General features: G+C 44.4%; 3 protein-coding genes across 12 annotated transcripts in view; 1 reads left to right on the forward strand and 2 right to left on the reverse strand.

The window, feature by feature from the left end:
- The window catches only part of Fbxl13 (F-box and leucine-rich repeat protein 13), a 161,852-nt gene extending 156,342 nt beyond the window's left edge, over positions 1-5,510 (reverse strand). For 2 of the 5 annotated variants that reach the window (NM_177076.4, NM_001199632.1), the window contains exon 1: positions 5,274-5,417. In NM_177076.4, the coding sequence (NP_796050.2) occupies positions 5,274-5,348 (75 nt within the window). In that variant the 5' untranslated portion in view covers positions 5,349-5,417. Of the gene's footprint in view, positions 1-5,273 lie in introns of all 5 variants that reach the window. The other 3 variants (XM_011249770.3, XM_011249769.2, XM_006535728.3) reach the window with 2 other exon arrangements.
- A 307-nt stretch (positions 5,511-5,817) lies between these two features.
- Armc10 (armadillo repeat containing 10) lies at positions 5,818-22,511 on the forward strand. 2 transcript variants are annotated; one of them, NM_026034.5, is made up of 6 exons: positions 5,818-6,047; positions 8,432-8,580; positions 11,557-11,691; positions 13,188-13,364; positions 20,365-20,436; positions 21,176-22,511. In NM_026034.5, exons 1-6 carry the CDS (start codon positions 5,915-5,917, stop codon positions 21,428-21,430), a joined length of 921 nt encoding a protein of 306 aa, NP_080310.1. In that variant the 5' UTR covers positions 5,818-5,914; the 3' UTR covers positions 21,431-22,511. The 2 variants fall into 2 exon arrangements, with proteins under 2 accessions (NP_080310.1, NP_001350351.1); NM_001363422.1 differs by having other exon boundaries at positions 8,474-8,580.
- A 201-nt stretch (positions 22,512-22,712) lies between these two features.
- The window catches only part of Napepld (N-acyl phosphatidylethanolamine phospholipase D), a 38,722-nt gene continuing 34,716 nt past the window's right edge, over positions 22,713-26,718 (reverse strand). For all 5 annotated transcript variants that reach the window (NM_001359965.1, XM_006535712.3, NM_178728.6 and 2 more), the window contains exon 5: positions 22,713-25,174. In NM_001359965.1, coding sequence (NP_001346894.1) covers positions 25,040-25,174 — 135 coding nt within the window. In that variant the 3' untranslated portion in view covers positions 22,713-25,039. The remainder of the gene's footprint in view (positions 25,175-26,718) is intronic.

The following is a 26,718-nucleotide window of genomic DNA, read 5'->3' on the forward strand; positions in this document are numbered from 1 at the left end:
GTTTCTCTTAGAACTACATCTGGGAACTGACTGGCTGGGCTGCAAAGTGTTGTCCCCCACACCCAAGAAACCATAAGCTTTACCCAAAGGTCCAGCAAAATAAGTTAGCAAAGCAGCCCTCCTCTCCCAACTCTGCAAACTGTCCCTTGCTACATACAAATTCCTGGTTCTCGTAACTATGGAAAATGTTTATACTGAGGCAGCCGTTACCATGCTCCCCAGGCTGGTCTTCAGGCTCAAGCAGTTTCCTTTTCTTTTTCTTTTTAAATTAATTTATTCTCTCATACATCCCAATCAAAGTTGCCCCTCCCTCCCTCTGCCCCAATCTCCTCCATCCCCATCCCCACCCCCACCCCCCATCCTCTTCTGTTTCCCTTCAGAAAATGTCAGCTTCCCAAGGTTTGATATCAACCAAACAAGGCATACCAAGTTGTGTAGGACACCACAAGAAAACCCACAGAATCAACAAAACTGGACTCATGGGGGTTCATTGAGACTGAACCAACAATCAGGGAGCCTGCATAGGTCTAATCTAGGCCTTCTGCATGTATGTTATATTTGTGTAGCTTGGTGGTTTTGTGGGACTCCTTATAGAAGGACCAAGGGCTGTTTCTGATGCTTTTGCCTGCCTTGGGGACCCTTTCCCTCCTACTGGGTTGCCTCATCCTGCCTTAATATGAGTGAAGGTGCCTAGCCGTATTGCAATTTCCTTTCTGAACCTCTTATATAGCTTGAAAGAAAGTGCAAATCACTGTGCCTCTTTTTTGCACCTCTGACAGATACCTGCCCTTAAAGCAAATAACCAATAACAGAATCTGTGTGACTTATAAATAAATGCATTTTCAAGTACAAATTGACAACTGAATCTTAAAATATAAGCAATATAGACTTCATATACATATATATGCATATATATGTATAATTCAAGTCATGATTTGTGACTGAAGCTCGCCCTCTGCTGGGAAGACCCAGCTTTGCACACTGCTATCATTTTCCTAGACATTAAACTGAAATCAACCTCACAGTTGGAAGTGTAGTTTCTTACTGATACAATTGCTAGGTTTCTTTGTTTAACAATTTTGTGGTCACTGAATCCATGAATACATAGCTCATCTTTGATCTCTCTGGAGCAGGCATGTGTGTTAGTAGGTAATGTACCCAGTTCTACCAAGTAGAAAGCTAGAGAAATACATATACACATCTATTTTTTTGATGTCCCCAAATCCTACCAACTGAGCATCATTGCATGGGCTCCTACTTTAATAATTTGTTTAAAAATATAAGTGCCTTTCAGAAATACCTCCAAAGGACAGAGAGTGAGATATTCACACAGGATGCACAGTGCCTGCATTCTGAGAGATGACTATACTGAATCAGAAGTAAGCATCAGTACTTATGTTTCCCATAATTCCTTGTGGGTACAGCCTTTTGGTGTTGCCATTACATATTTCTTTAGTCTGGAGTTTCTAAAACACATAGTTCTTGAACCATAAAATGATTTACATAGAGTAAACATTTCTTGCCCAGTTTTCTAAGTATCCAACCATTTACTTCATATATTTAAAATATAAAACAAACATGTAAAAATATCTAACTCTGAATTGAGGAGATAGCTCACTGGGTAAAGCACTTACCTCACAAACTTGAAGACCTGAGTTTGAATCCCCAGGACCCACATAATGCCAGGTTCAAGAGCACACACCTATAATCCCAGCAGCCCTGGGTTGGGGGATTAGAGACAGGAGGCTCCCTGAAACTCAAGGACTAACCAGTCTGGCATCAAAGAACAAAGAGACCCTCATACACATGAAACACATACCTCCAAAAATATTTTAAAATACTTAGTTCCAAGATCTTTTGAAAAGATGCTACAACTTTTTATGTTCATATCTTTTATGTAGGCAATATTCTTAGACGGCAAGAACATCTTATTAGATTCTAGTGATGGGGAAGGCTAGCTCGATGTAAGTGCAATCACATGATCTGAGAAAGAGACAGAGAAAGAGTATTTCCTGACAGAATAATATTACTTTTTTATTTTTATGCTTTTAACATTTATTTATTTGTAGATTGACAAACTCATTTATTTACTGTGTGTGCATGTGTGGAAGTCAGAGAACAACTTTCAGGAGAGTGACTTACTAAGGAGCCAGTCTTGATCACCGGCCTCTACGTGGGTGGACGCATCCTACATAGAGTAAGACACTGGAGAGTGGTCAAAATTCCATGGGAGGAAGACTCTTCCTCAGCGAACTGACAAAGCTCAGCTCTCATTCCCAGCTCTGGGTCTAAAATGAAGACTGGGTCCAGGCAGAGGATAGTCTGCCACTAGTAGAAAGAAAACCAGCCAGCTTTTGTGATCACTTGCTCAGTAACAAATATGTTTGGGTCTAGGGTGTTCATGAAGGAAGCTGGGAGCCAGCTGGCACAACTCTAAGAGAGATTCACAGGAAAAGGGGAGGACTCCTGCAGCACAGCAGAGCAGCAGCCAGCTTCATCCGCCTGGATCGAGCTCAGCTCTTCCCTCTAGAGTGAGGAAAGGGAGGACTTTCTCTGCTGAAGAATGCATTGTGGAGAATGTCTACTGTTCTCTTTTACTTGATAGCCAACAAAAAAAAATCACTCAGTGTGTAGAGGTAATTACTGGAAGAAAAGAAACAACAGACAACAGACCCAAAAATTATCCAGATGTTGAAGGAACCTGTGTTTCTTCTTGTTTTTGTTTTATTCAGGCTTACCAAGTGTCTTGAACTCAACATGTGGCCCAGCCTGGCCTCAAAGCAAGCCTCTTGTCCTAGCTCCCCAAGAACTGGGATTATAGACATGTGTGACCAGCTTTCCAGAGAGTGATTTTTACAAAACAATCATTAACATGTTTGAAAACAGGAGATTATAGCAAAATAGATGAAAAAGTATCTTTATAATTTTAATAAGTGGAATGCATTAAAAGGAATCAATGGGCATTCCAAGACTGAAAAATACATTATCTACAATTAAGATTTCACTTATTGTATTCAACAGATGGGATGAGATGTAACAAAAAGCAGAATTAGTAAAGTTAGCAATCCACTAAATAAGTCAATGAAAAATATCCAAAATATCATCCAGAAGACAAAAAAGAGGTAGCTGGACAAAAGCTAAAACAGAGGACAAGGGTAGAATTTTATTATATTCATGATTGGATTCCTATAATAGAAAAGAATTGGGTAAAAATAACAATAGATTTAAGTAATTGGTTCCAAAACCAATGAAAATTAAATATCAATCAGCAGATTCAATAAGCTTAGTAGATCAGGCAAGTGTTGTGGTTTTGGTTTGGTTTGGTTTGGTGTTGAGGTTTTATTTTGCTTATTTTTTGGTTGTGTTTTTTATTTTTGAGTCTTACCATCCCTATGCCTGGGCTCAAGCAAGCTTCAGCCTCAGTCTCCCTGGCAAGTAAGAGTTTACAAACCATTACAAACCACTGGCATGGGTAGGCTTTGGTTTGGGTTTTTCCTTTATCAGAGTGTACACAGGTTTGTAGGGAAACAGTGTTGTGGATGGACAACTAGGTTTACTTAGAACACACAGGCAATGTTCAGAAGAGGTCAAACATGCATAGATAACTGCAACAAGTACAAAGTACAGAGAGACCTGGCAGAATAGAAGTCACCTTAATGGTCTGAGGGAAAGTGAATGAGTGTGCCCAAAACCTGTCTTGCCCCTGCTGTTAATGTGTGAGCAGAGGTGACTGAAGGGATCATCTGGATAAAATCACGGGGAAAAGCCATCCTAAAAGGAAGTGTTGTGCCCAATTGCCCTGGAGGTTGAATGGCACTCTTCTCTCTCCCTTAGAACTCCCTCATTCGCCCCATTTCAGAACTCCCGCTGTATCACCACATAACATACACCGCGTAACATAACATACAGATAAATGGGAGTCACCAGTGATTTCTCAGCTCCCTGCCCCCAGGAGTACAAAACCTGGTTTTCAATACCATACTGTCCTCCCGAGGCAGGGCAGAATGAGGGGACTGGAGGGGACTGGAGGGGACTGGAGGCGGAGGTAGAGGAGGAAACCCTGCTCCTTCAGAACTGATCTACTTTCACTGCTCAGAAAGGACTTTAAGTCTGCGGGTAAGAACCTAATGGACTTCAACTGTGCTCACTTGAGGCTGGGTGCTGTATCTCCAGACACTTCAACCAAGGATGTCGAGGCCAGTAATTAGGCTCTGCTTACATAAGGTCAAAATGACACATTATCTTGAATTCCTGGCCTCCCCACTCCCAGAACTAAATGAAGCTGTTCATAAATGCACTATATGTTAGTTACTGAGAGAAAAAGAAACTTCGGTTTTTAATCTAACTTTGTTACAGACTATACTCTTTGGGTGATGTTAATAAAAGGGGAATGTTTATCCTTCTGGGACTCTGGGGTGGTACCCAAGGAGGGTTTTCCCTTCTCCTCTGATAGGGGGAAGGGGGTAGTGGGGGAGGGGCTTGTAAGGGACTGGGAGGGGAGGAGAGGGGTGGGCTGCAATCGGGAAGTAAGTGAATAAAGAAATTAAGAAAGAAAAAGAAAAGGGGTAGTAGTTTCTTGGCAACATTTAGAAATGTAACCTTGAAAGTCACAAGAAAAAATACTGATGTCAGCATTGTGAAGACAACACTTAAGGTCGACTCTCCCTTCAGAAGCCCGCAATTGTCTGACCAGGTGTGTTCTACTCTCTCTACTGGAGCACCTTTGTTCCTGCGTTTAATGAAGCCAGCTTTGCTTCATACAAGTTGGCCCCGAAATTCATTTCTTTGTTGAAACCAAGACCTCAGGTTTTGCTTGGTGGCGATCTCTAAAAAGGTGTGTTGTGAAGCTGTGTGTAGAGGCAGGTGACTCTTCTTCCCTCCTGCTAACAACGAGGCGGGGCGAAGCCTACACCCAGAACCCCTCAAGTCTTTTGTCTTCAAGTGGCTCACCACTCACTTCTTGCTCAAGACGCTCTTCCATAATAGAATTTAGTAGTTGACACTTGGAGATTCCAACCCAGGCCCTGTGCTCTTTGCGCCCCCTGCAGATTGTCACTTTCCCCCGTCCCCTTCCTTTGTCATCCCCACCTGGGCTTGGTTTTAGCCACCGGCACCCTTCGGTCTTCTCTAACCTACCCTTCTCTCTCTAGTTACCCTAAATTGACTTCAAGCTTCCCCATCCTGCTCCTTCTTAGCTCCAGTTCCGGGAATCTCCTTGCCTCTCCCAGTTTTTCCCCGCGCCCACTGTGTGAGAGGCTATGTGGCTGCAGTACCTCACAGATTTGAGGAATGTACTTGTCCCTGAAGTAGCTCCTTAGCCTGGGGGTGGCACTGCGTAGTGAAGCCATGGTCAGAAGCAGGACTCAGAATGCGTTTCATAGGTTACTGCTGTTCACGTTGAGGAGGAGAGACGCGCCGGAGCGTTGCCTAGCAACCACAAAGGAGGTGCCAAATAGTCCAAGCCTTTCGCGAGATGAAGAAAGAACCTAGCAGGGAGGGGGCGGGGCAACTGGGGCGGGGCGGGGCGATTGCAGAGGGGCGGGGCAGAGAGGGGCGGGGCGAGTGCAGAGAGGCGGGGCAGAGCGGGGAGGGGCGGGGCAGGACAGTACAGGCCGGGGCCGGGTAAAATGAGAGGGCTGGACGGGAGAGTGAGTGTTGGGGCGGAGCTAGGGTCTGTGTTCAACGCGCCGCAGTCCCGGTCTTGGTCCAGGAAAAAGCTGCTTGCACTAGGGGCATCCCGCCTGCCTGGTGAAAGGAACCGCAGCACACAGGGTGGGAGGGCTTCCGATTTTAGCAGGGCGGCTTCCGGAAGGCGGAGCTCCAACCCCATTTCCTTTCTCTGGGCTGGTTCTGGCCCAGCTGCACCTGCGTGTGGCCCTGGCTCCTCGGCTCCCTGCAGCTCCGAGGCAGCAGCATGGGTGGCGCGCGGGACGTGGGCTGGGTGGCAGCAGGGCTGGTCCTGGGCGCCGGCGCCTGCTACTGTATCTACCGGCTGACTCGGGGACCGCGGCGAGGCGGTCGCCGACTGCGCCCTTCGCGATCCGCAGGTGAGGCGATGGGCTGCCCGGCAGGTGGACTGGTTCGGGGCTCCGGACCCACCTCAGGCCAGGCTGGGTTGGAGGTGCCCTAGACACCCGCGACTGCATGGGGAGAAAGGCTGGAGGTAGACAGACGACTCTGGAAGCCCAGGTTGCCTTGGGTGGGTCCTGAGCCGCTTCCCTGCTCCCACTTCTTTGTTTAAAATAAGAGCTGAAAACATTGCCCGAAGTGTCCTGTTACTTCCCTTCGGCTTCACAGCCAAGAGCTGAGGTTTCTCCGAGCCAAGTAGATTGCCTCTCATTTTAAAGTTTTACCTGAGCTTTTGTGTTGTTATCAAAGAGATGCCCCTTACTGTGAGAAGGTTCTCAGGGGCCTCAAGCCTGGGTTGAAACTTTGCTCGTGCTATGTGAAGAATGGATCCCTGAGATGCAATTCTGCCAGCACTTTGTGGCACCTGTCCTGGGAAGTACCTTTAAGTCATCCGTAGCGTCCCTGCAACCGGGGTGTGTGTGTTGGGAATAAGAACCACAACCAACAGGAGACACACCCTTCTAAAAGGATGGCTTAAGTCGTGAAAACTGTTGGAAAAACTATTTGAAATAAAACCTGCCAACCAATACCTGCTTGCCTCAAAGGTAGAGAAATATATTTGTTTTTAAACTGAGGTTGGTGGGAGCTAATTGCCCTTCCCTAGAACAAAAATAAGGCACCTTTAAAGGCAGGTAGAAAACACATCTTTGGGTTGTACAACTAGCATTTACTTTTCAAAATTTGCACTTACTAGAAGGGACCAGGAACAACCATGGATTTATATTCCAGCCTTCCATTTCCTCCAGGAAATGCTGTAAGAAAGGGGAGTGCACAGAACCTTCCCCTTTGGTCACAGAGGAAAGCAGTTTTTGAAAATGAGCATTTGCCCTTACAAAGCCTGATTTGTAGGGTGCTTGTTTGTGTGTGGGTTTTTTGTGGTTTTGTTTGTTTTTTCTCTCTGTCAAATATTTCTATACAAGAATACTTTGGTGGGTTTTTGTTGTTGTTGTTGTTGGTGGTGGTGGTGGTCTTTTGTTTTGCTTTTTTAAGGCAGAAGATCTGATGTGTCCCTGGCCTGGAACTCACTGCATAGCAGAAAATTTGAACTTCTGATTCTCCTGTCTCCATCTCCGGGGTTGCTGGGTCTGACAGCATCCACCACTACACTTTGGTACTGAAAAGAAAACCAGGGTCAGACAGCTTTAAAAATCGATTGCCCACAGCCCCTTCCCAACGTTCTACCCTTGCATTTGAGAGAAATCTATTTCTTCTTCTCCTTAAACTGTTGAGAAGTGTGTAATTCCTCCTGTGAAGTTTGTTGGTCCAGGAGAGGAAGGTGTTGCCTAGCTCTAATCCCAGCCCGAGTCCACTGAGGTAGGATGATCACGAAATAGTGCCAGTCTAGGCTAACCTGCCTCCAAAAACAAGTGTATTCCCCAAACAAAGACTCTCTGAGGCCATTGAAAAAGATGGAAACAGTATCAAATAACTCAACTTGATGTAAGACCCTGACTTATATAATATAAACTCATTCAATCATTACTAATGAAAATCTATCAGGGAAATAAGATACAGAGCCCAGATGGACACATATGGAGAATTGATAGAATTATATGTTGTTTATTGTATTAATATATTTTTTAAAACTACATGCTATTGTATAAAAGTTATTAAAATAGTATTTCTGACAACTTGTAACAGTAAGAATAGAAGGAATGGGGCTGGAGAGATGACTCAGAGGTTAAGAGCACTGACTGCTCTTCCAGAGGTCCTGAGTTCAAATCCCAGCCACCACATGGTGGCTCATAACCATCTGTAATGGGATCCGTTGCCCTCTTGTGGTGTGTCTGAAGGCAGTGTACTCGTGTGTGTGTGTGTGTGTGTGTGTGTGTGTGTGTCCCCACTGGGAGGGGGACATCTAAAGTGCTTAAAACAATGAACAATGCCAGGCAGCCATCTACAGAGCCTCTGACATTTGACTTAATATTTCTTTTCTTTATTCTTTCAGACTCTGGCCAAAAGAAAAGTGTAAGCAGGCGTTCCCACACACTGCACCTCCCTGGTCCTCAGTAGCGCCTCCCCTCCCACGGGCCAGCCTCCATGGCTGACACCACTTGCATTTTTAAAGCCATGACCTTCCTTCTTCCTCTTCTCCCATCTCCCTCTTCCTAGCAGATGCCAAGATTTGTAGCTTGCCTGTCCTGTGGTTTTTCTCTTAACACATGAAAATTGTCCATGACCTTTAAAAAGCCAAACAACTGTGCCCAGTATCAGAGTATATGTTTGAACATTTCACACATTAACAATAAAACACATTACTGGTGAGTTTCAATGAATTCTAAATGGCTTCCTTCTTATGCAGAAGACCTAACCGATGGCTCCTATGACGATATCTTAAATGCAGAGCAGCTTAAGAAACTTCTGTATCTGCTGGAGTCAACCGACGATCCTGTCATTACTGAAAAGGCCTTGGTCACCTTGGGAAATAATGCAGCCTTCTCCACTAACCAGGTAAGCCTCCTCTTTCCACACAAGTAGCTGTGGCCCCATTCTGAACTCTTAGCTATCCTCATATGGCATAGCCACTTGTGCTCACAGCAGTGTTTGCTTTTCCTGCTTCAGAAAATCACACGGATGATGGCACAAAGTAATTTCTGAGAAGCTGGACGCTGACGTCACGTTCATAATAGCTCCCGTTCAACACTAAGCAGAAAGTGGTCTTTTCCTTAAAGTTGAGCAGTGCCTTCATAAAACAGTGAATGCGCCTAGCATTTAAGTCTGTGCTTTAGTGAGACAGACAATCTTGGTGGAGAGGACCCGATGTAGGTGGTCCTTCAGCCAGTGGTAACCACAAATCAGTGTAAGTGACTGAGACCCGAGAGCATAATTTGAATGTTCTTCCCCCACAGAGCACGAGGAAAAACAGTTTGTGGGTTTTTTTTTTTCAGCAGTTTTTTTTTCTTGTTAACATTCACACCAACGGAGATTTATTTTGAGCTAAAAGATTTTGAAGGTTTTGCCGCTAAAACTGATAAGTGTTTGGGGAAAGACATGCATTTAAGGTGATTGCATGATGTATACATATATCAAAACATACAAACGACTCCATTAATTTATAGTGCGTGTGAGTGTTTATGTATCAGGTAAAACAAAGGGAGCTAGGTCAGTGGGTAAAGTGCACTGTCTCATGTAAAAGCCAGGCTTGGTGCCATGTACTGTAATCCCATCATGCACTGTGTAGTTGAACCCGATTAACGCTATTCAAATTAATCCCAGCGGCCGGCGCTCGGTTTTTGCTACCCGCCCCAATGTTTTGGGTTCTCAAGTGAAAGGCGCACGCACACACACAGCTTTATATTTGGATATGTCTTAAACAGCTCACTGGCTCGGCCATTTCTTACCTGCATGTGGCTGATGTACCCTCCTGCAATATTCCTGAGTTATTACTTACTAAAATCTACATTCCATTTTTTCTGCCCCCTCAGCTGCATTCCCTGGCACCTACATGACAACTATCCCTTGGTGTTCTACAGCTCTCAGACCTGGTGTCTCTCTTCCTTCCCCTACATGGCAGCCAATCTCTCCCTCCTCCTTTGTCTCCCTGCCCAGCCTTTGGCTGCTGGCAACTTTATTTATGAATTAAAACCAACTGCCTCAGTGTTTTATGTGTGGATGTGTGGATTCTCATGCAATTTTGGGGACCAGATTAACATAATACAAGCAGCGTTAGACCAAATCCACAACACACAGTAATCCCAGCACTAGGGAAGCAGTGACAGGAAGCAGTAACAGGTAGTCTGCAGGGCTCACTGGCTCAGTGTAGCCTGATGAACAAGCCCCAGATCCTAATGAGAGACCCTGTCTCAGAAAAAAAAGGCATTTTCTGAGAACCAGTACCTCTGGCTCATATATGTGAACGTAATCCCACATACACAAATGTCCCCACCCACCCCCACACATCAAAAGAAAAGTAATAGATAATGAAAATAAATAAATGTAAATAAAATGTAAATAAAGTAAATGTAAAATTAGGCCTGAGGAGACAGCTCTGTAGGTAAAGTGCTCACCTTACAAACATGAGTTTCTGAGTTCAAACTAAAGCTAAAAGGCCGGCTTGGCATACACTTGTCACTCAGGGCTGGCAGGGTGGAGACCGACAGTGTCGAGGCTGCTCAGCATGGTTGCACAGGTTATGCACACGAGTGATTAGCTTCCAGTCATCACAGGGCATTGTGTCGCATTTAACCAAGAGTGGTCTACTCTGCTTCATGCTTCGTGTGTCTGTTTTCCTGTCTGTGTGTTCCATGAGTCCCTATGTGTGTCTGCCCGATGTGTGCCCATGAGTGATGTCTGTGCCTACAAAGATCCTCACTCATTATTTATTGAACAGTCTCTTAGTTGGGGCTTCTACTGCTGTGAAGAGATACCATGACCATGGCAACTCTTATAACGGAAAACATTTCATTGGGGCTAGCTTACAGTTCAGAGGTTTCGTCCATTATTGTCTCAGAGGGAAGCATGGCAGCCTGCAGGCAGACATGGGGCTGGAGAAGGAGCTGAGAGGTCTTCATCAGGATCAGCAGGCAGCAGGCAGGTAGGGAAACAGCCACTAGGCCTGTCTTGAGCATCTGAAACCTCAAAGCCAGCCTCCAGTAACAGACCTTCTCCAGTAAGGCCACACCCACTCCAACGAGGCCACACCTCCTAATAAGGCTTCTTCCTATGGGCCTATGGGGGCCATTTTCATTCAAACCACCACAAACAGCATAGAAAGCATCATGTGGGGAAGGATGGGACACTTTACAGAAATCTATAACAGTTTTACAAGGCATTAAGTTACTGGCCCCAACTGATCCCAAGTGACCCTGATAATAAACATGGTTTTCTCAGCCAATATCCATAAATAGTTATTTTCAGATTCTGTGTTTGCTGCTTTCAGCAAATGATTAATGATAATAACATGCATTATTCTGGGTCAGGGGCAAGAAATTACATAACTCAAGATTGCAGCTGCACATTAGTTTAGGTTATAAACATTGATTGCTGATTGCGCAGGAACTCAAGGCAAGGTTGGTTGTGACAGTTTTCTCTTAGAGCAGGTAAAAGCAGTTTGAGTTCACAGTAAGCGAGCGATCTGAAGCGACTGCCAGGTGTATTATCAACCTCAGCTGTTAGATCCCGCAAAAATATCCAGTCGTAGAATATAAGGTATTTCAGAATATTGCATGTCTATCCTTAGTAAGTCCCAGCCAAAGAAAGAGCTGTCTCAGAAAAATAAATAAATAAATAAATAAATAAGGAATGATGCACACTCATACACACACACACACACACACACAATATAAGTAAGAAAAGTCTCTAAAAGGAAGACTTGTATATGTGAAGATCATTTCTCTAGTGTTAATTTTAGTTGCATTTCTAGATGCATGAAATCAGCATGAAGGGTTGCATATTGAAACAGTGGTCCATTTTTTTCCTCTCTCTTAGGCCATTATTCGTGAGTTGGGTGGTATCCCAATTGTTGGAAACAAAATCAACTCCCTGAACCAAAGTATTAAAGAGAAAGCTTTAAATGCACTGAATAACCTGAGTGTGAATGTTGAAAATCAAACTAAGATAAAGGTAAGTTGTCTGGGGTAGAAATACCTCAGGTGTCTGTACAAAGAGAACGCAAATTGGGGGTAGGCAGTAAAGCTAACAACCGTGCTCTGTAACCTCGTGGGCAATAACTACCTTTAAAGTCTTCTTTTGTACTGTGTAAAGGTTGTCTCTGCACTATTCAGATGTTGATTTCAGTGCAGAAAGCTGGGCCCTGGAGATCTGTGGTATTGTTATTTTAGTGAAACAGCTGGACCACTTCTCCATCACCTTTTGGATCCATAAAGAGCTGAGGGCCTGTAGCAGGGCAGGAGAGTATAGGAAGAACACTCAGGTGGAGATCGGAACTCTGGGAAAGATTCAGGCTCAGGCATTCACCAGCCAGCCAGAGGAGGTCAGACTGAGTGAGAGGTAACAGGCCAGGTGGCCTAGAATAAATGGGTTAATTAAGTAAGACAAGCTAGCTGGGAGGTAGCCTTGCTACGGCCTAAGCTTTCATAAATTATAATAAGTCTCTTTGTCATTACTAGGAGCTGGCAGGTCTAGACAGTCCATGAACTAAAGGCGTGCTATCCCCTAGCCACTGTGGCTGGATTTCCGTTTAATTCAGAGGTGCTGAAAGAGTGAAGCCAGATGTGCAAGCACACACCAGCAGAAAGACTCAGTGTTTTTAAACTCTGTTTTATGGTACAAAATAGAGACAGAGACAGGGCTTTTGATCTAAGTAAACTGAGGAGGAGTAAGCCCTTCTAAGGCCATGAAGAAAAGAACAAATCTGCAGGAGAGTGGGGAAAAGAGGAAGATAAGCAACTGATGGGAGTCGATTATTACATTCAAACGCCCAGTCCATTGTAGGTTCCAATTGTTACACTCAGCCGCCCCGTCCACCTGTCGTAGGCTCCACCCTCACCATCTACCGAGTCAGTGCTGCTTTTTAAAGGATGGAGATACAGTAAAACTGTAACTAAAGAGAAACAGTTGGCCTCTGAGTGTAATTTAGAGCTTAAACACTTGATCTCTGTGTCCTTATTGCTACACCAATGGTGGCATGGGTGCATTTGGAATGTCTCACAAACATTAATATTATGTATTGGGCAGTTAGTTGATCGTTTCTTGGTGCCTGAAATTAGGACCGTTTTCTTGTATTTTATAGTTTTTGATGGCATTCAGATTTAGTAATAATTTTTCCAATCTGGAGACTCATGCCTCATTGCCCTTCACCAGTGGAGGTTAATAGTAGTGTGGAGTCACTCACATACACACAAAAGCACACGCACGCACCTCGCTACATAAGAGCAGTCTTCAGCTAAATTTAGGCCTTTGGTTCTCAGCACAATGCCAGGTTATTAGCAAAGGCAATAAAATGGTCACCAAAGTTGGAGGGCCAGACACAAGTGCCATCTTTTCTGAAGAACTCATTCATCCTGAGCCGTCAACCCTCCTCTACATGCAGAAAAGTAGCCACTCGGTAGACTTTTCTGGAGAGCCAGAGTTGCTCAGTGGTTCTCTCTCACCTTCAGATATACGTCCCTCAAGTCTGTGAGGACGTCTTTGCTGACCCCCTGAACTCTGCGGTGCAGCTGGCCGGACTGAGGCTGCTGACAAACATGACGGTCACCAACGACTATCAGCACCTGCTCAGCGGCTCCGTCGCTGGCCTGTTCCACCTGCTGCTGCTGGGAAACGGAAGCACCAAGGTAGGCTGTGCGGCAGGCCGTCCTGAAGAGCTGGGCAGCACACTTCCTGAGATTGAATTCCCCGTCCCCGTGCGCTGCCACACACCTTTAATCCCAGCACTCTAGAGGCAGGCAGATTTCTGTGAGTTGGAGGTCTGCCTAGTCTAAGTAATGAGGGAAAAAAAAAAAAAAAAAAGATGTGACATGCCAGACCATATTTCAGCCCTGTGATGTCCTGACAAGATAGTGGCGCCTTTGATCCCGGCAGAGGTAGGTATCTCCGTGTCAGTTCACAGTTAACCCGATCTATATAGCAAATCCCGACAGGCAGGACTACATAGAGAAACTCTGTATCCAAAAGAAAAAATAGTCCACTTAAAGTTTATAAAAATACTGCCGGGTGTGGTGGCGCACACCTTTAATCCCAGCACTTGGGAGACAAAGGCAGGTGGATTTCTGAGTTTGAGGCTAGCCTGGTCTACAGAGTGAGTTCCAGGACAGCCAAGGCTACACAGAGAAACCCTGTCTAAAAAAAAAAAAAAAAAAAAAAAAACCTTATAGAAGCCCAAGAAAGTGTCTTCCGTTTATCCCTAATACTGAATTGCAGAGTCCGTTTGTGGCGCTCACGGGATGTTCTTTGCCTCGGGTAGGTAGCCTTTTTCTGAAACTCAGTAAAATCATGTTCTTCCGGGATCCCTGGCATCATTACCCGGAAGTAGGAAGTAAAGGATTCTGAGAGACCGGGACAGGAGGTTGCAGCCTGTTTACCTCAGGACTGACCAGTTGCTAGGGTTAGCATATGACGTGAAGGGTCTGCTGGCTTCTTTCTCCTGTGAGGTCTCTACTTGTTTTAAGTGTAGTTTGTTTCTTGCCCCTCCTCCCCAGCTTCCTTCCCCCTTAACCCTGCCTGCCCCACTTAGCCTTCTCCTCCACACTGTCCCTCTCCCTTTTCCTGTCACGTGCAGTCCACTGCCATTGTCGTCATTATTATTACACTTAGGCTTAGAAAGGGAGGCACGTGTCGAGGTCAGATGACACCTCGCAGGAGTCAGCTCTCTCCTTCCAGCATGTGGTCCCAGTGATGGAACTCTCAGGTTCTCAGGCCTGGTGGCAGGTCCTTTGCCCACTGTCTTAGTCAGGGTTTGTATTGCTGCACAAACATCATGACCAAGAAGCAAGTTGGGGGAGGAAAGGGTTTATTCGGCTTACACTTCCATACTGCTGTTCATCACCAAGGAAGTCACGACTGAAACTCAAGCAGGTCAGGAAGCAGGAGCTGATGCAGAGGCCATGGAGGGATGTTCTTTACTGGCTTGCTTCCCCTGGCTTGCTCAGCCTGCTCTCTTATAGAACCAAGACTACCAGCCCAGAGATGGTCCCACCCACAAGGGGCCTTTCCCACTTGATCACTAATTGAGAAAATGCCTTACAGTTGGATCTCATGGAGGCATTTCCTCAACTGAAGCTCCTTTCTTTGTGATGACCCCAGCTGTGTCAAGTTGACACGAAACTAGCCAGTATAATTGACCCCTTGTCAACTTGACACATAAAAACATCACTACTAAGCCTCAACCCTTGCAATCTTATTCATCCCCAAGATCTAAATAACTTTAAAAGTCCCACAGTCTTTACATATTCTTAAAAGTTTCAATCTCTTTAAAATATCCATCTCTTTTAAAATCCAAAGTCCTTTTACAATTAAAAGTCTCTTAACTGTGGGCTTCACTAAAATAGTTTCTTCCTTCAAGAGGGAAAATATCAGGGCACAGTCACATCAAAAGCAAAAGTCAATCTCCAACCGTCCAATGTCTGGGATCCAACTCACAATCTTCTGGGCTCCTCCAAGGGTCACTTCTCCAGCCATGCCCTTTGTAGCACACGCGTCATCCTCTAGGCTCCAGATGCCTGTACTCCACTGCTACTTCTGCTCTTGGTGGTCATCTCATGGTACTGGCATCTCCAAAACACTGCATGACCCATTCAGTCCTGGGCCTTCAATTGCAACTGAAGCTGCACCTTCACCAATGGCCTTCCATGGCCTCTCACAGTGCCGAGCCTCAGCTGCTCTGCGTGACCCCTTCATGCCTTCAAAACCAGTACCACCTGGGTGACCCTCACACATTAACAAGTCCCAGTGCAGCAGGAGTACAACCTTGGCCATCTCTGGAACACAGCTTCTTTGTGCTTTCAGAAAACACTTCCCAGAAGATGTCACCTCAATGATGCTGGTCTCTTCTTAATCACCACTAATTTCTTAGCTCCAGCTAACCAGCATCAATAGTCCCAGTAATGCAAAGTTTTTGCTTTGGTAGTTCTGGTATCTTGTTAATCATAGCTGATTCTTCAGCCCCAGCTAAGCAGAACCACAGACTCTTCACAATCAAAACAGCAATGGCCCTGAAAAGAGTCTTTCATTTTCCCTCTGACATTTCACAAACCAGACCTTCATCTTCTGCAGTGTTCTCAACATTATCTTCCAAGCTCCTACACAACATTCGACAGAGCTCTTAACAGCGAATGGATCTTCTGGCCCAAAGTTCCAAAGTCCTTCCACAGTCCTCCCCAAAACATGGTCAGGTTGTCACAGGAATACCCCACTCTGCTGGTACCAATTTGTCTTAGTCAGGGTTTCTATTGCTGCACAAACATCATGACCAAAAAGCAAGTTGGGGAGGAAAGGGTTTATTCAGCTTACACTTCCATACTGCTGTTTATCACCAAGGAAGTCAGGACTGGAACTCAAGCAGGTCAGGAAGCAGGAGCTGATGCAGAGGCCATGGAGGGATGTTCTTTATGGCTTGCTTCCCCTGACTTGCTCAGCCTGCTCTCTTATAGAACCAAGATTACCAGCCCAGAGATGGTCCCACCCACAAGGGGCCTTTTCCCCTTGATCACTAATTGAGAAAATGCCTTACAGTTGGATCTCATGGAGGCATTTCCTCAACTGAAGCTCCTTTCTTTGTGATAACTCCAGCTGTGTCAAGTTGACACAAAACTAGCCAGTACACCCACTGAGCCTCTTACCAGCCCTGTTTTACTTATTTTTTTTAAAGGTTTTATTCTTTTATTTTTTATTGGTGTGTAAGTGTTTATGGTAGATGTGTGTGTGTGTGTGTGTGTGTGTGTGTGTGTTTGTTTATGGTGAATGTGTGTGTGTGTATGGTAGGGGTGTGTGTGTGTGTGTATGTTTATGGTGTATGTGTGTGTTATGGTGGATGTGTGTGTATATGTTTATATGGTGTGTGTATGTGTGTGTGTGTGTGTGTGTGTGTGTGTGTGTGTATGTATGTTTATTCTGTGTGTGTGTTTATGGTAGATGTGTGGTATAAAGCATATGTGTAAGTTAGAGGACAACTTTGTGGTATCAGTTTTCTCTTACAGCCTGTGCATGGATTTGGAGGATGAAACTCTTGGGCTGGCCTCAGTCTTACCGCGTAGCAGAGGCTGACCGTGGGCTTCTTATCCTCCCGATACTTCAGAGTGCTGGGGTCATGGGCGTGCACTGCCTTGCCTGGTTTTATATTGTCCTGAAGAAGGAACAATTCCACAGCTGTGCTATGTCCCCAGCCCTCCATTACCCTCTTCACAAAATGGTTTGACTCAGCCATTATCTGTTGAAATCTTCCTGCACCGCAGCCGTGTGGTGTGAAGTGAAGGGAATCAGATGCAGGAAGGCTTCATTTGTCCAGTTGTACAAATGGAGGAGGCAGCAGACATGATGCTGGCCGCTAAGACCTCAGGAGACATCAGAAAGTCTGAATAAATCTCTCGTGTTAAAGTCCATTCTCATTGCTATGTTTTTAAAGCACACGGTAGTATGTAGATTGGCCAGTTGTAATGGTAGACTTGTGTTCTAGCAGACAGTTGAAAGCAAAATGCATGGGTGTTTGAATGCACGGGATGTGGTTTTATTTTTAAATTTTATTCATTATTTGCATATATGATGGGAAAGGGTGTGTGCCACAGTGTGTTCATGGAAATCAGAGGACAACTTTGTTTGTTTAAGATTTATTTGTTTATATGGGTGTGTTTTGTTGATACATATATTGCATGGTAGAAGAGGGCATCAGTTCCCATTAGAGATGTTTGTGAGCCATCTCTCCAGCTGGGGACTTGAACTGTGTCTGGTTGCTGGGTTTTACTACAAGGGCTTTTCCTTCTGAGTCCTCTAGCTAGCCCCAAGTCGAATTGTCTTTTTTCTTTCCTTTCTTCCTTCCTTCCTTCCTTCCTGCCTGCCTGCCTGCCTGCCTGCCTGCCTTCCTTCCTTCCTTCCTTCCTTCCTCTCTTTCTTTTTTTATTATTATTTTTGAGACCGCACTGTGTGTCCTGGGCTGGTCTTGAACTCTCGACTCTCCTGTTTCAGCCTCCCAGGTGCTGAGATGTGTAGGTAGGTACCACTGTTGGCTGCATTAGTATTTAGGAAGGACTATTATGATGATGTGCCCCAAGTGTCTGCCATCATCTGAGTACTTCTGGGGTTATCAGGACGTAACTGTATAAGGAAGTGCCTCACTGTGGTCCAGTGCTTCTGAGGTGTTGGCACATGGGTTTTCTACATTTCCTGTAGCCCAGCTTGTTTGGATCTGGTCTAAGGCATACCCAGGCATTCAAAATGAAACATAAGCATTAGGCCAGCTCCAGCTCCAGGCTATTTCCAGCCTTCCTCATCGCTCATCCCAGTGGAAGATGACTTAGCGTTTTAGGACCCAAGAAGATGCTTTGCCTCTGCGCTGTAATGTTACTCTGCGCTGTAATGTAATGTGCTGTATGCAAAGCCTCTCCCTTTACTGTCTCTGCAGCTGCTTTCCCGGAGCCCAGGAAGAACTCTAGTCAGTTCAGAGGCAAGCAGGGGTATTTGGATCTGTAGATATGTGTCTCGTCTGGCTGATGAAGTCTACAACATTTTAATAGATGGCTCGTGTCATTTTGTTGTATTCTTCTATACAGCATTGCCTAGCATTTTTCAACTTTTGATGGGAACCTGGCCACCTGCTATGGCATTGTTTCCCCGTAGAATCTGAGAGTAAAGTTCTGACTTGCAAATGAACTTTTCCATAGTCGTCCATTTGTCTGTGCCCATCGTGCATGTTCCTCGGGATGCCCCAGAGTGACTTTTAAAGGTCTTGTTTCACTTGTGGTGGTGAACTCGCCGCGCTCTAACCATCTGTGCTTGCACCACTGACTCAACAAATACAAAATCCTGGGAAGTGTTTGCTCTCTGCAGTGAGAGCCAACCGCATAAATGGCCTGGGTCACCACAAGGTGGCGCCTGTGGCAAGAAAGGGGAAAACCAGAACTTAGTGTTTCAAAGGGAACTGTAGCCCATAAATGTGTTTAGCCTGTAGAGGATAGCAATCTCAGACACTAGCCAGCTGTCGCCCTTCCTGTCTCTGGTTGATTGTGAGCAGGCCATCTCCTAGGTTCAAAGCTGTCTGTTTCTTACACAGCTCTTGCTCCTGTTCTTCTGCTCCAGGCTTCATCGACTTTACAGGCAGGCACTTTGTTTCTTAGACTGGCACTAGTGTTGCTGACAGCATCATGCCAGCTGAGATGTCCCAGTCGCTCTTGGGAGGGCACCAAAGGGTCAGAAGTCACTCTGGCTGTCCTAAGAGTTCATAATTTCCCTAGAAGCATCTGCCTGAACAACCCAATCCTGCATAAACAGGTTGGCAGGACCCCCACTCTGGGGCAGGATCAGCAGGACCCCCACTCTCGGGCAGGGTGGGCCTCTAGCATCAGCAGGACCCCCACTCTGGGACAGGCTGGGCCTCTAGCATCAGGCTTTTGTTTTTACCTTGTTCTCTTCTGCACTGCTTGACGTTTTACCATGACCATGTGTCCATTTTACTAAACTTAGAAGATGGTAAAAAATGAGACTAACCAAAGCTTTACATCTTCACTTTAATAATTAAGTTTTCGTGTGACCAAAGGAGTTGGAGGCATACAGTATGATGTAATAGTCTAGATCCAAGGTAGACCCTGGTAGGGTGGTGCCCTGGTAGGGTGGTAGGGGACCCTAGGTTTGATCCCCATCACCCTCTCCTCCAAAGTTCTATGGTCGGTATCTATTGCCTGTTTAATTTGTTATAAAAATGTACATTCTGGGTCCTTCCTGGGTCTAGTGAGAAGTGGTGGTGGTGTTTCTTCTTGGCTTTTGTCCCCTCTTTCTTCTCCCTTTAATTGCATGTCTTGTAATTTAATATGTAGGTTAATGTTTTACAAAGCGACATCTTGGGGCTGGAGAGGTGGCTCAGCACTTAAGAGCATGTGTTGCAAAGGACTCAGGCCTAGTTCCAAGCAACCACATAACCATTGGTAACTCCAGTTCCAGGGGTTCCAGTGTCCGCTTCTCACGTCTGCAGGCACTCACACACATGGTGCACATACATATATACACTCAAAAAGATTCAATGAGCGGTTTCTATTGTTTCCGAGACCAGATTCTCCTCTCCTACACTCATAATGAACAGATTTATAGCGGGAAAGGTGATTCTATGTGTGAAGCGTTTGTCACGCAGACATGAGATCAAGAGTTCAAATACCCTGGAAATGGGGTGCAGGTGGCCTGCCTGTAACCCCAGCACAGGGGTTGTGAGATGGGGGTCCCTAAAACAAGGTGGCCAGACTGAATTGGTGAATTCTGGGTTCAACTGAGGACCGTGCTTCAGTGACGAGTAGGCAAGGAGACTTTGGCCTCCCCATGCACATACATGTAAGCATGTATACACACATATACAAACAGGGAAAAGGATGACTTAACATATACCATGCTGACAGTACAGAGAAGACATTTGCTTAGTTCTTGTTGTCTCCCCAACGGTTGAACCAGACAAGTGAGGTTTTAGATGGGCACTGGTAATGACGGCCTCTCTGACAGTGGTGCCGAGCAGAGACTTCATGGAGGAGACGGAGCTAGGTCCCGAGGTGCAGACAGGAGTCACGGGGAAGTGGGGTAAGAGGATGGCACCCTAGGGAGGAGGTCACGCTTACTGACCCAGTAAACCCAGTGTTCTGTTGGCAGGTCCAGGTTTTGAAGCTGCTTTTGAATTTGTCTGAGAATCCAGCCATGACAGAAGGACTACTGAGTGTCCAAGTAAGTAGATTACCTACCCGGTTCATTAGTGCACACATACAGAGATTTTGACAAATAGATCTGCAAAGGTATGCCCAAAAACATTCACAGGAATTATTTCTGAAGATGAGTATTAAGCATATTTTGTTTTTTAAAACTTCTCTGTGGCACCAGCAGACTTTCCATCTCTGGCCACTTTGCAGTATTTTTCTGTCACTGCATTTTAAAGTTTGTTTTTTTTGTGCATGTGTACCTCAGCATTTGCTGAAACAACTGTACTGAGTGAGTCCCCTGTGTGGGCTCGGTCCTGAGCATTCAGCCAGCACCAGCAAGTTCTTAGTGTTCCCATGGAACTTAGGAGAAGCAACCATGTAACAAATTAGCAAGACTGTTGAAAACATGTAACAAACCATTGAAACAGTCCCTGTGCTCTGAAGAAGGCCAGGCGGTGTGAGCCGTCTGCAGAAATCGAGCCATCTGCTCCGTCCTGTTACCAGAACTGTGTGTAAGAGCTAATGCTGATTGAACTAATGTGTTCTTACAAAAACTGGATAGATCCTAAAGGGGTTGGTTTCCCAAATGGCTACACTCTGGAGTTCCAAAGAAATCTTAGTTTTTCCCCTAACAAAACGTCATTTTCACTTGTAACATGGAATAAAAATGAAACATGTCCCTTACGCTTGCCTGGAGTCAGACTTTTACAGTGTTAACTAATGGATGCTGTTTTAAAATAGGACAGTGACGCTGTTTCCTCTTTCAGGTGGATTCTTCATTCCTTTCCCTTTATGACGGCCAAGTAGCAAATGAGATTCTTCTTCGGGCTCTTACACTGTTTCAGAATATAAACAACTGCCTCAAAGTGGAAGGCCGGTTAGCTAATCAGATTCCTTTTGCTAAAGGGTCATTGTTTTTTCTGTTATACGGAGAAGAATGTGCCCAGAAAATGAGAGCTTTAGCCTGTCATCATGATGTGGATGTGAAAGAGAAAGCTTTAGCAATAAAGCCGAAATTCTGATCGGTTGCTCCTATTTTTATCAAAGACTCAAACAGTAAGGCAGTCTTAAGTCAGCACACGGGAGCGTTTGCCTGCCTTTAAAAGGGGTCTTTCAGCCGATGGAGTTAAACAATAAAAGTGAGTGAGCAGCTCTAATCCAACACGATGTTCAAAATTTTAGATTTTGGAGTAGTTCAGATTTGGGGTTTGGGGATTGAGTAGAGTCTGGAACCTTCCGAGGATGTGGATCATTTACGGGGCAAACGTTTGGTTATGATCGTGGACAGACTGGCCATGCTCTTCAGGACTATTTGAAGGATTCTAGTGCTAGTGAATGAATATGAGGGGCTGTACTGAAGATACTTGCTGAGGTATTTAATGGTTTCCTGACACGAACTGAGTGGCCTGTCTCTGTACAATCCTAACTCCTGGGAGCATTTGCAGTTGCTCATGAGACAGCGTTAAGTGCTGAGTTGAAGTCTGTTACTGCCACAGCAAGGACCTTGTGCCTCAAACCAGTGAATACTGCAAGCTCGAGTCCACCACCAACCCTGCCATGCTGCTTGCAAGTCTGAGCTCATCGTGAGACACTGCCTGCAGCATTTCTGATCAGTAGGACTGTACTCCCATTTACATGGAAAGCGTTTTCTTACTGCTTACCCCCTTGTGTAAGATACTGCAGAGCACTCCAAGCTTCCACCCACAGGCAGACAGCCCTTTAAAAAAGAGTGTCCTGATAAGTCCAGATGGATACATGGAGAAACATACCCATGAGATGGCTGCTTTGAAAGCATGCTGGGAAGCAATGTATTAGGGTCCCGTGTCTTTTTTTTCTCTCAGTAATGATAAATACACTTATACATGGACAGAACATTTCTAGAACGATTCAGAAAACTTCTGGGACTGGGACTAGGGTACATAGATTTCTTTGTGTTCCTGTTTCTACCGTTTGGATTTGTACTGAGCATAAATTGTATAATTTTTTAATAAAAAGGAAAAATGCAAGGTGTACATAATTTCTTCCCCCACTGACATTATTTTACTAAATTTCATCACATTTTTCTTAAGTAAAATTACAATACATACATTTTTTAAAATTTTTTCCAATTTGTTTTATTTGTGTGAGTGTTTTGCCTGCACGCATGTATGTATGAGCACCAGGTCAAAAGAAGGCATGGCAACTAGAGTAGGAGGTGGTTGCGAGCCACCATGTGGGTGCTGGGAACTGAACCCAATACCAGTGCCTCTTGGCACCGAGCCAGTTCTCTAGGCCCCTGTAAACATTTTCAGGTATCTTTTCAAGTACTTTTATAATATTTACTTTATTTAGAAGATAGACATTTTTACAATGTATATTAGACTAACAAGAGTAGACTTTTTTTCAAAATTTATTTTCACTTTATGCATACATCCTTTGAAATGTAGATTAGAAAAATAAAGTGAAAACCATTCAATAGGGTGGTTGTGTGAGAGAGATTTGGTGTACTTCACGAGTGGAACTTACATGTAAACAGAAACAAAGAAAAACCATGAGGAAGCCTGAAAGAAAGAGAAAAAGAAAAAAACATGAGGCAATCCCAATTCATCCCAGGACCAGACCACAAATCACATGGGAAGCCTGGACCATGTCCATGTGGGCACAAAAGCTATGCCAAGGCCGTTCATGCAGAAATATTAAAGCTATATCAGCTGCTTAAGAGAAGTTTCAGTGTGGCTTACAGTAACACAGTGGCTGCAGCGGTACCCGGTGGAGCGGTGTGCCCCAAGGCTGGCACCCGTGGCCCTACGGTCCAGATTCATGTCCGCTTGCAGTGGAGAGCCGACGCTTGCCCGGTTTTCCTCAAGCTGACTTTAAATGGAATCTTGTGCATTAGTGCCTCTGAGCCACATTCACTGTACACGCAGGGTTACAGTACACATCTCTCCTTGTGAGTGGTGGAAACCTTTTATATAAAAATACTACATTCTGATGGTCGCTCATATTGGCTATTCCCCTCTAAAGTCACAAGGTGAGTGGGTGAGGTGGTCAGCCCCCAGTTCAGCATCTGGGCAGGAACAATGCATCAACGGGAGCATTGCTCTTCAGCTGTCTACTGTGCCTGTCTGCATCAGAGTGATACCATAAGTTTTCTCCCTTAGATTTCTAAAGTGCTTTAAAAATATTATTCTCTGCCTCGGGAGGTAGGTTAACATTGTCCTCTTGTACATGGTGATATTGGGTCTGAACATAAAAGTTACTTGTTTTGGGGTAATCAAGTCCATGATGGGATGGGCAAAATTCCAATGAGAGGCCAAGGTGACATGCATCACCCATGCAAATGAATCAAATTATTGAGTACTCCCTATATAATATTTGATATATATAGAAAACTCACTGCTTTGTCCCATTGGTCTAGAAAGCAGAAGCAGAGTGTACGTTCACTAAGACCCCGCAGCTCACTTCCTTAAGGTACAGAACAAACCTGTGAATGCAGAGGCGTACTGGGACAAAGCCTGGGCAGCAGATAGCCACAGAGTAACTACTGGCATTTCACAATGGCTTACTAAAAGGTACACTTGTGCTTATAGGTCATTTAATATAAAAATATATACCACATCCAAGTCATGTAAAACTCACTAGTACATCTGTCTACCTGACATCTTGGGGCAGGGAGCAGGAGAGAGTACAGAGGAAGTAGAAAGTGAGAGCCGCCCCAGTGCGTGAAGTCCTCCCACTCAGGAATACATCCTCTCCTGTGGGAGAGGCTTCAGTTATAGCTGGGTTTGGACAGGGTCTGCCCTAAGTCCCAAACCCACTCTTGCCTTCTCTGCCCATCAGCCTTGAACCTGGGAAATGCAGCTGTGTGGATGATGCCCTCTCAGAGATGTAAGTGCATGATGCTCATGGCCGCACACCTATGCAAACAGTTGATGCCAAAGAGCTTCTTTTCACCATAGTTAAAATGATCATTTTATGAGATGTATATTTGACCACAATAAAAAAAACCTATTTTAAAAAAATAAATTTAGCCCAAACAACTATGTTCTTATGGTTAACAAAATCACTTAACATTTGGCACGTAAGCTAATGTTTTCTTCTCTCACTTGTAGCTCTAGCTGGCCTTGAACTTGTCACCTGTCTGCTTATTCTTTGGAGTGCTGGACTGCAGGTGTGCATCACCACGACCAGCAGTTAATGACCATGTGGAGGTCAAGTTTATCATTACATAAATATAAGAAAGGGGTGTGTGTGTGGTGTGTGTGTGGTGTGTGTGTGTGTGTGTGTGTGTGTGTGTAATCTAGAAAGGTAAGCATGACTCTCTGTAGAAAGCCCTGAATAGAAAAAGAAATGGAACTTTAATGTCAGTTTTTCACAACCTCAGAAATTTTACTGCCACTAAAATATAATGTTTTGATAAAAAACAATATTTTGCAATGTTTGTATCATTGGTATGGTTTTTTAAAGTCTATTTTGGACAGTTTCTTAAATAACCCATCCCTAGACTCCCACAATTTATGTAAGCTAGTCTTATCAATTGGCAAGTTATAATATAAAACAAAACACACACTTGCAGAAATTGTTTCCATGTGAAAAGTGTCATAATATTTGTGAATTTCTTAGTCTTTTGTTGTCACTGAAAATTCCTAGTTTCATGTTTCTTCAAAAGCTCTATCATCGGTATTCAAGTATCTCGACTCTCCATGCTTCAGTATGAAGAAATCCTCACAAGAAAGTCCGTATCTCTCTAGAGCTTCATTCAGTTTCACTGGCGGCTCTAGGTAATGCTGGAAGTGATGGCAAAAAAGGGACACTTAGAATCCAGACACTTGATGGCTATTCCAAACAAGCACTCAAACGGAAAATAAAATCAAAACACCAAAAGTTGCCCACATAAAACAATCCCCTTTTCTTTGAATGAACCATTTGCAAATCAGACAAACACGTCTTCTTACCCAACGGAAGCCGTTAATTACTAAGTCACTAGAACTGTTGACTGCTGGATAGAAATGAGTCCATCCAAAGTCTGTGTGCACATGGGCCGCCTTGCATCGGTGGCATTAGATTACACAAAAGCTGATCATCTCAGGATACATTTCAGTGTAACTGGAATCAATACCAAGAAATGATACTAGAGGACTGGATGTTAACATTTAAGCATCTGGGGCTCTGCAATCTGTGTTTGTGTGAACAAGCAAATATTTTTGGATGGAGAAGGGTGGTATCCACAAAGCCCCCATGAACAAACCATGTCAGAGGATGAAGGTGGCCCCTGAAAACAGATACTGCAGCCCAGTCCCCTGACTCCCCACGTTTCCTCAGTGATCTTAGCACCATAAAAAATGGCACAATAGAGGCTGGCAAGATGGCTCAGCGGTTAAGAGCACTGACTGCTCTTTTGAAGGTCCTGAGTTCAAATCCCAGCAACCACATGGTGGCTCACAACCACCCATAATTGAGATCTGACTCACTCTTCTGGTGTGTCTGAAGACAGCTACAGTGTACTTACATATAATAATAAATAAAGCTTAAACAAAATGGTACAAAACACGCTCCAGAATGTTTTTTGCACACTTGAATACTTTCTTAAAAAGTTTGAAGTGTCTTGGCAAAATGCCTGGCAGGCAAAGATACTAGATTTCAAACCCGGAGCCCTGAGTTAGATCCCCAGACCCACATGGTATACGAATAAAATTGACCCTCTCGACCTCTACATCCATCCTGTGGTGCCCATGCTCCGTACAAACACCCAATGTAAATTATTTTGAAAGTGCAGACCACTTGAACATAGAATGAAATTGTTTTTACAAAGAAATTTAAAGTATGAAAGTAAACAACTTAATTTGTTTTTAAAATACAATTTTTGGAAGGGCTGTGAGAAATGGCTCCGTGGTTAAAGCACTGGTTGCTCTTCTACAGGACCAGGCTCCATTACTAGCATCCCGAGGTGGCTGAAAACTGTTTGTAACTCCAGTCCCATCAATCAGATGCCCTCTTCTGGCCCTCTTGGGCACCAGGCACAGGTGTGGTACACAGACATATATGCAGGCAAAACACTCATGCACATAAAAACATTTTTAAAAACACATAGAAAACTAGAGAATCGTTGTGATGTAGTAAAAAGAACAATTTAAGAGAAATATATAGCTACACCACCAGAGGTATAAGCACACTAATAAATATTATTTCTACTAATTATTAGAGAATTTCATACACGTGTACAATCTATTTCAATAACATCCACTCCTTATCCCCTCCCTCATCTCCTCCCAGTCCCGCCCCATTCCAACTTCATCCCCCTTTTTAAAAGTTATTTCCCTTCTGACCTAAA

The sequence above is a fragment of the Mus musculus genome, chromosome 5 (assembly GCF_000001635.26).
Source record: "Mus musculus strain C57BL/6J chromosome 5, GRCm38.p6 C57BL/6J".
Classification (NCBI taxonomy): domain Eukaryota; kingdom Metazoa; phylum Chordata; class Mammalia; order Rodentia; family Muridae; genus Mus; species Mus musculus.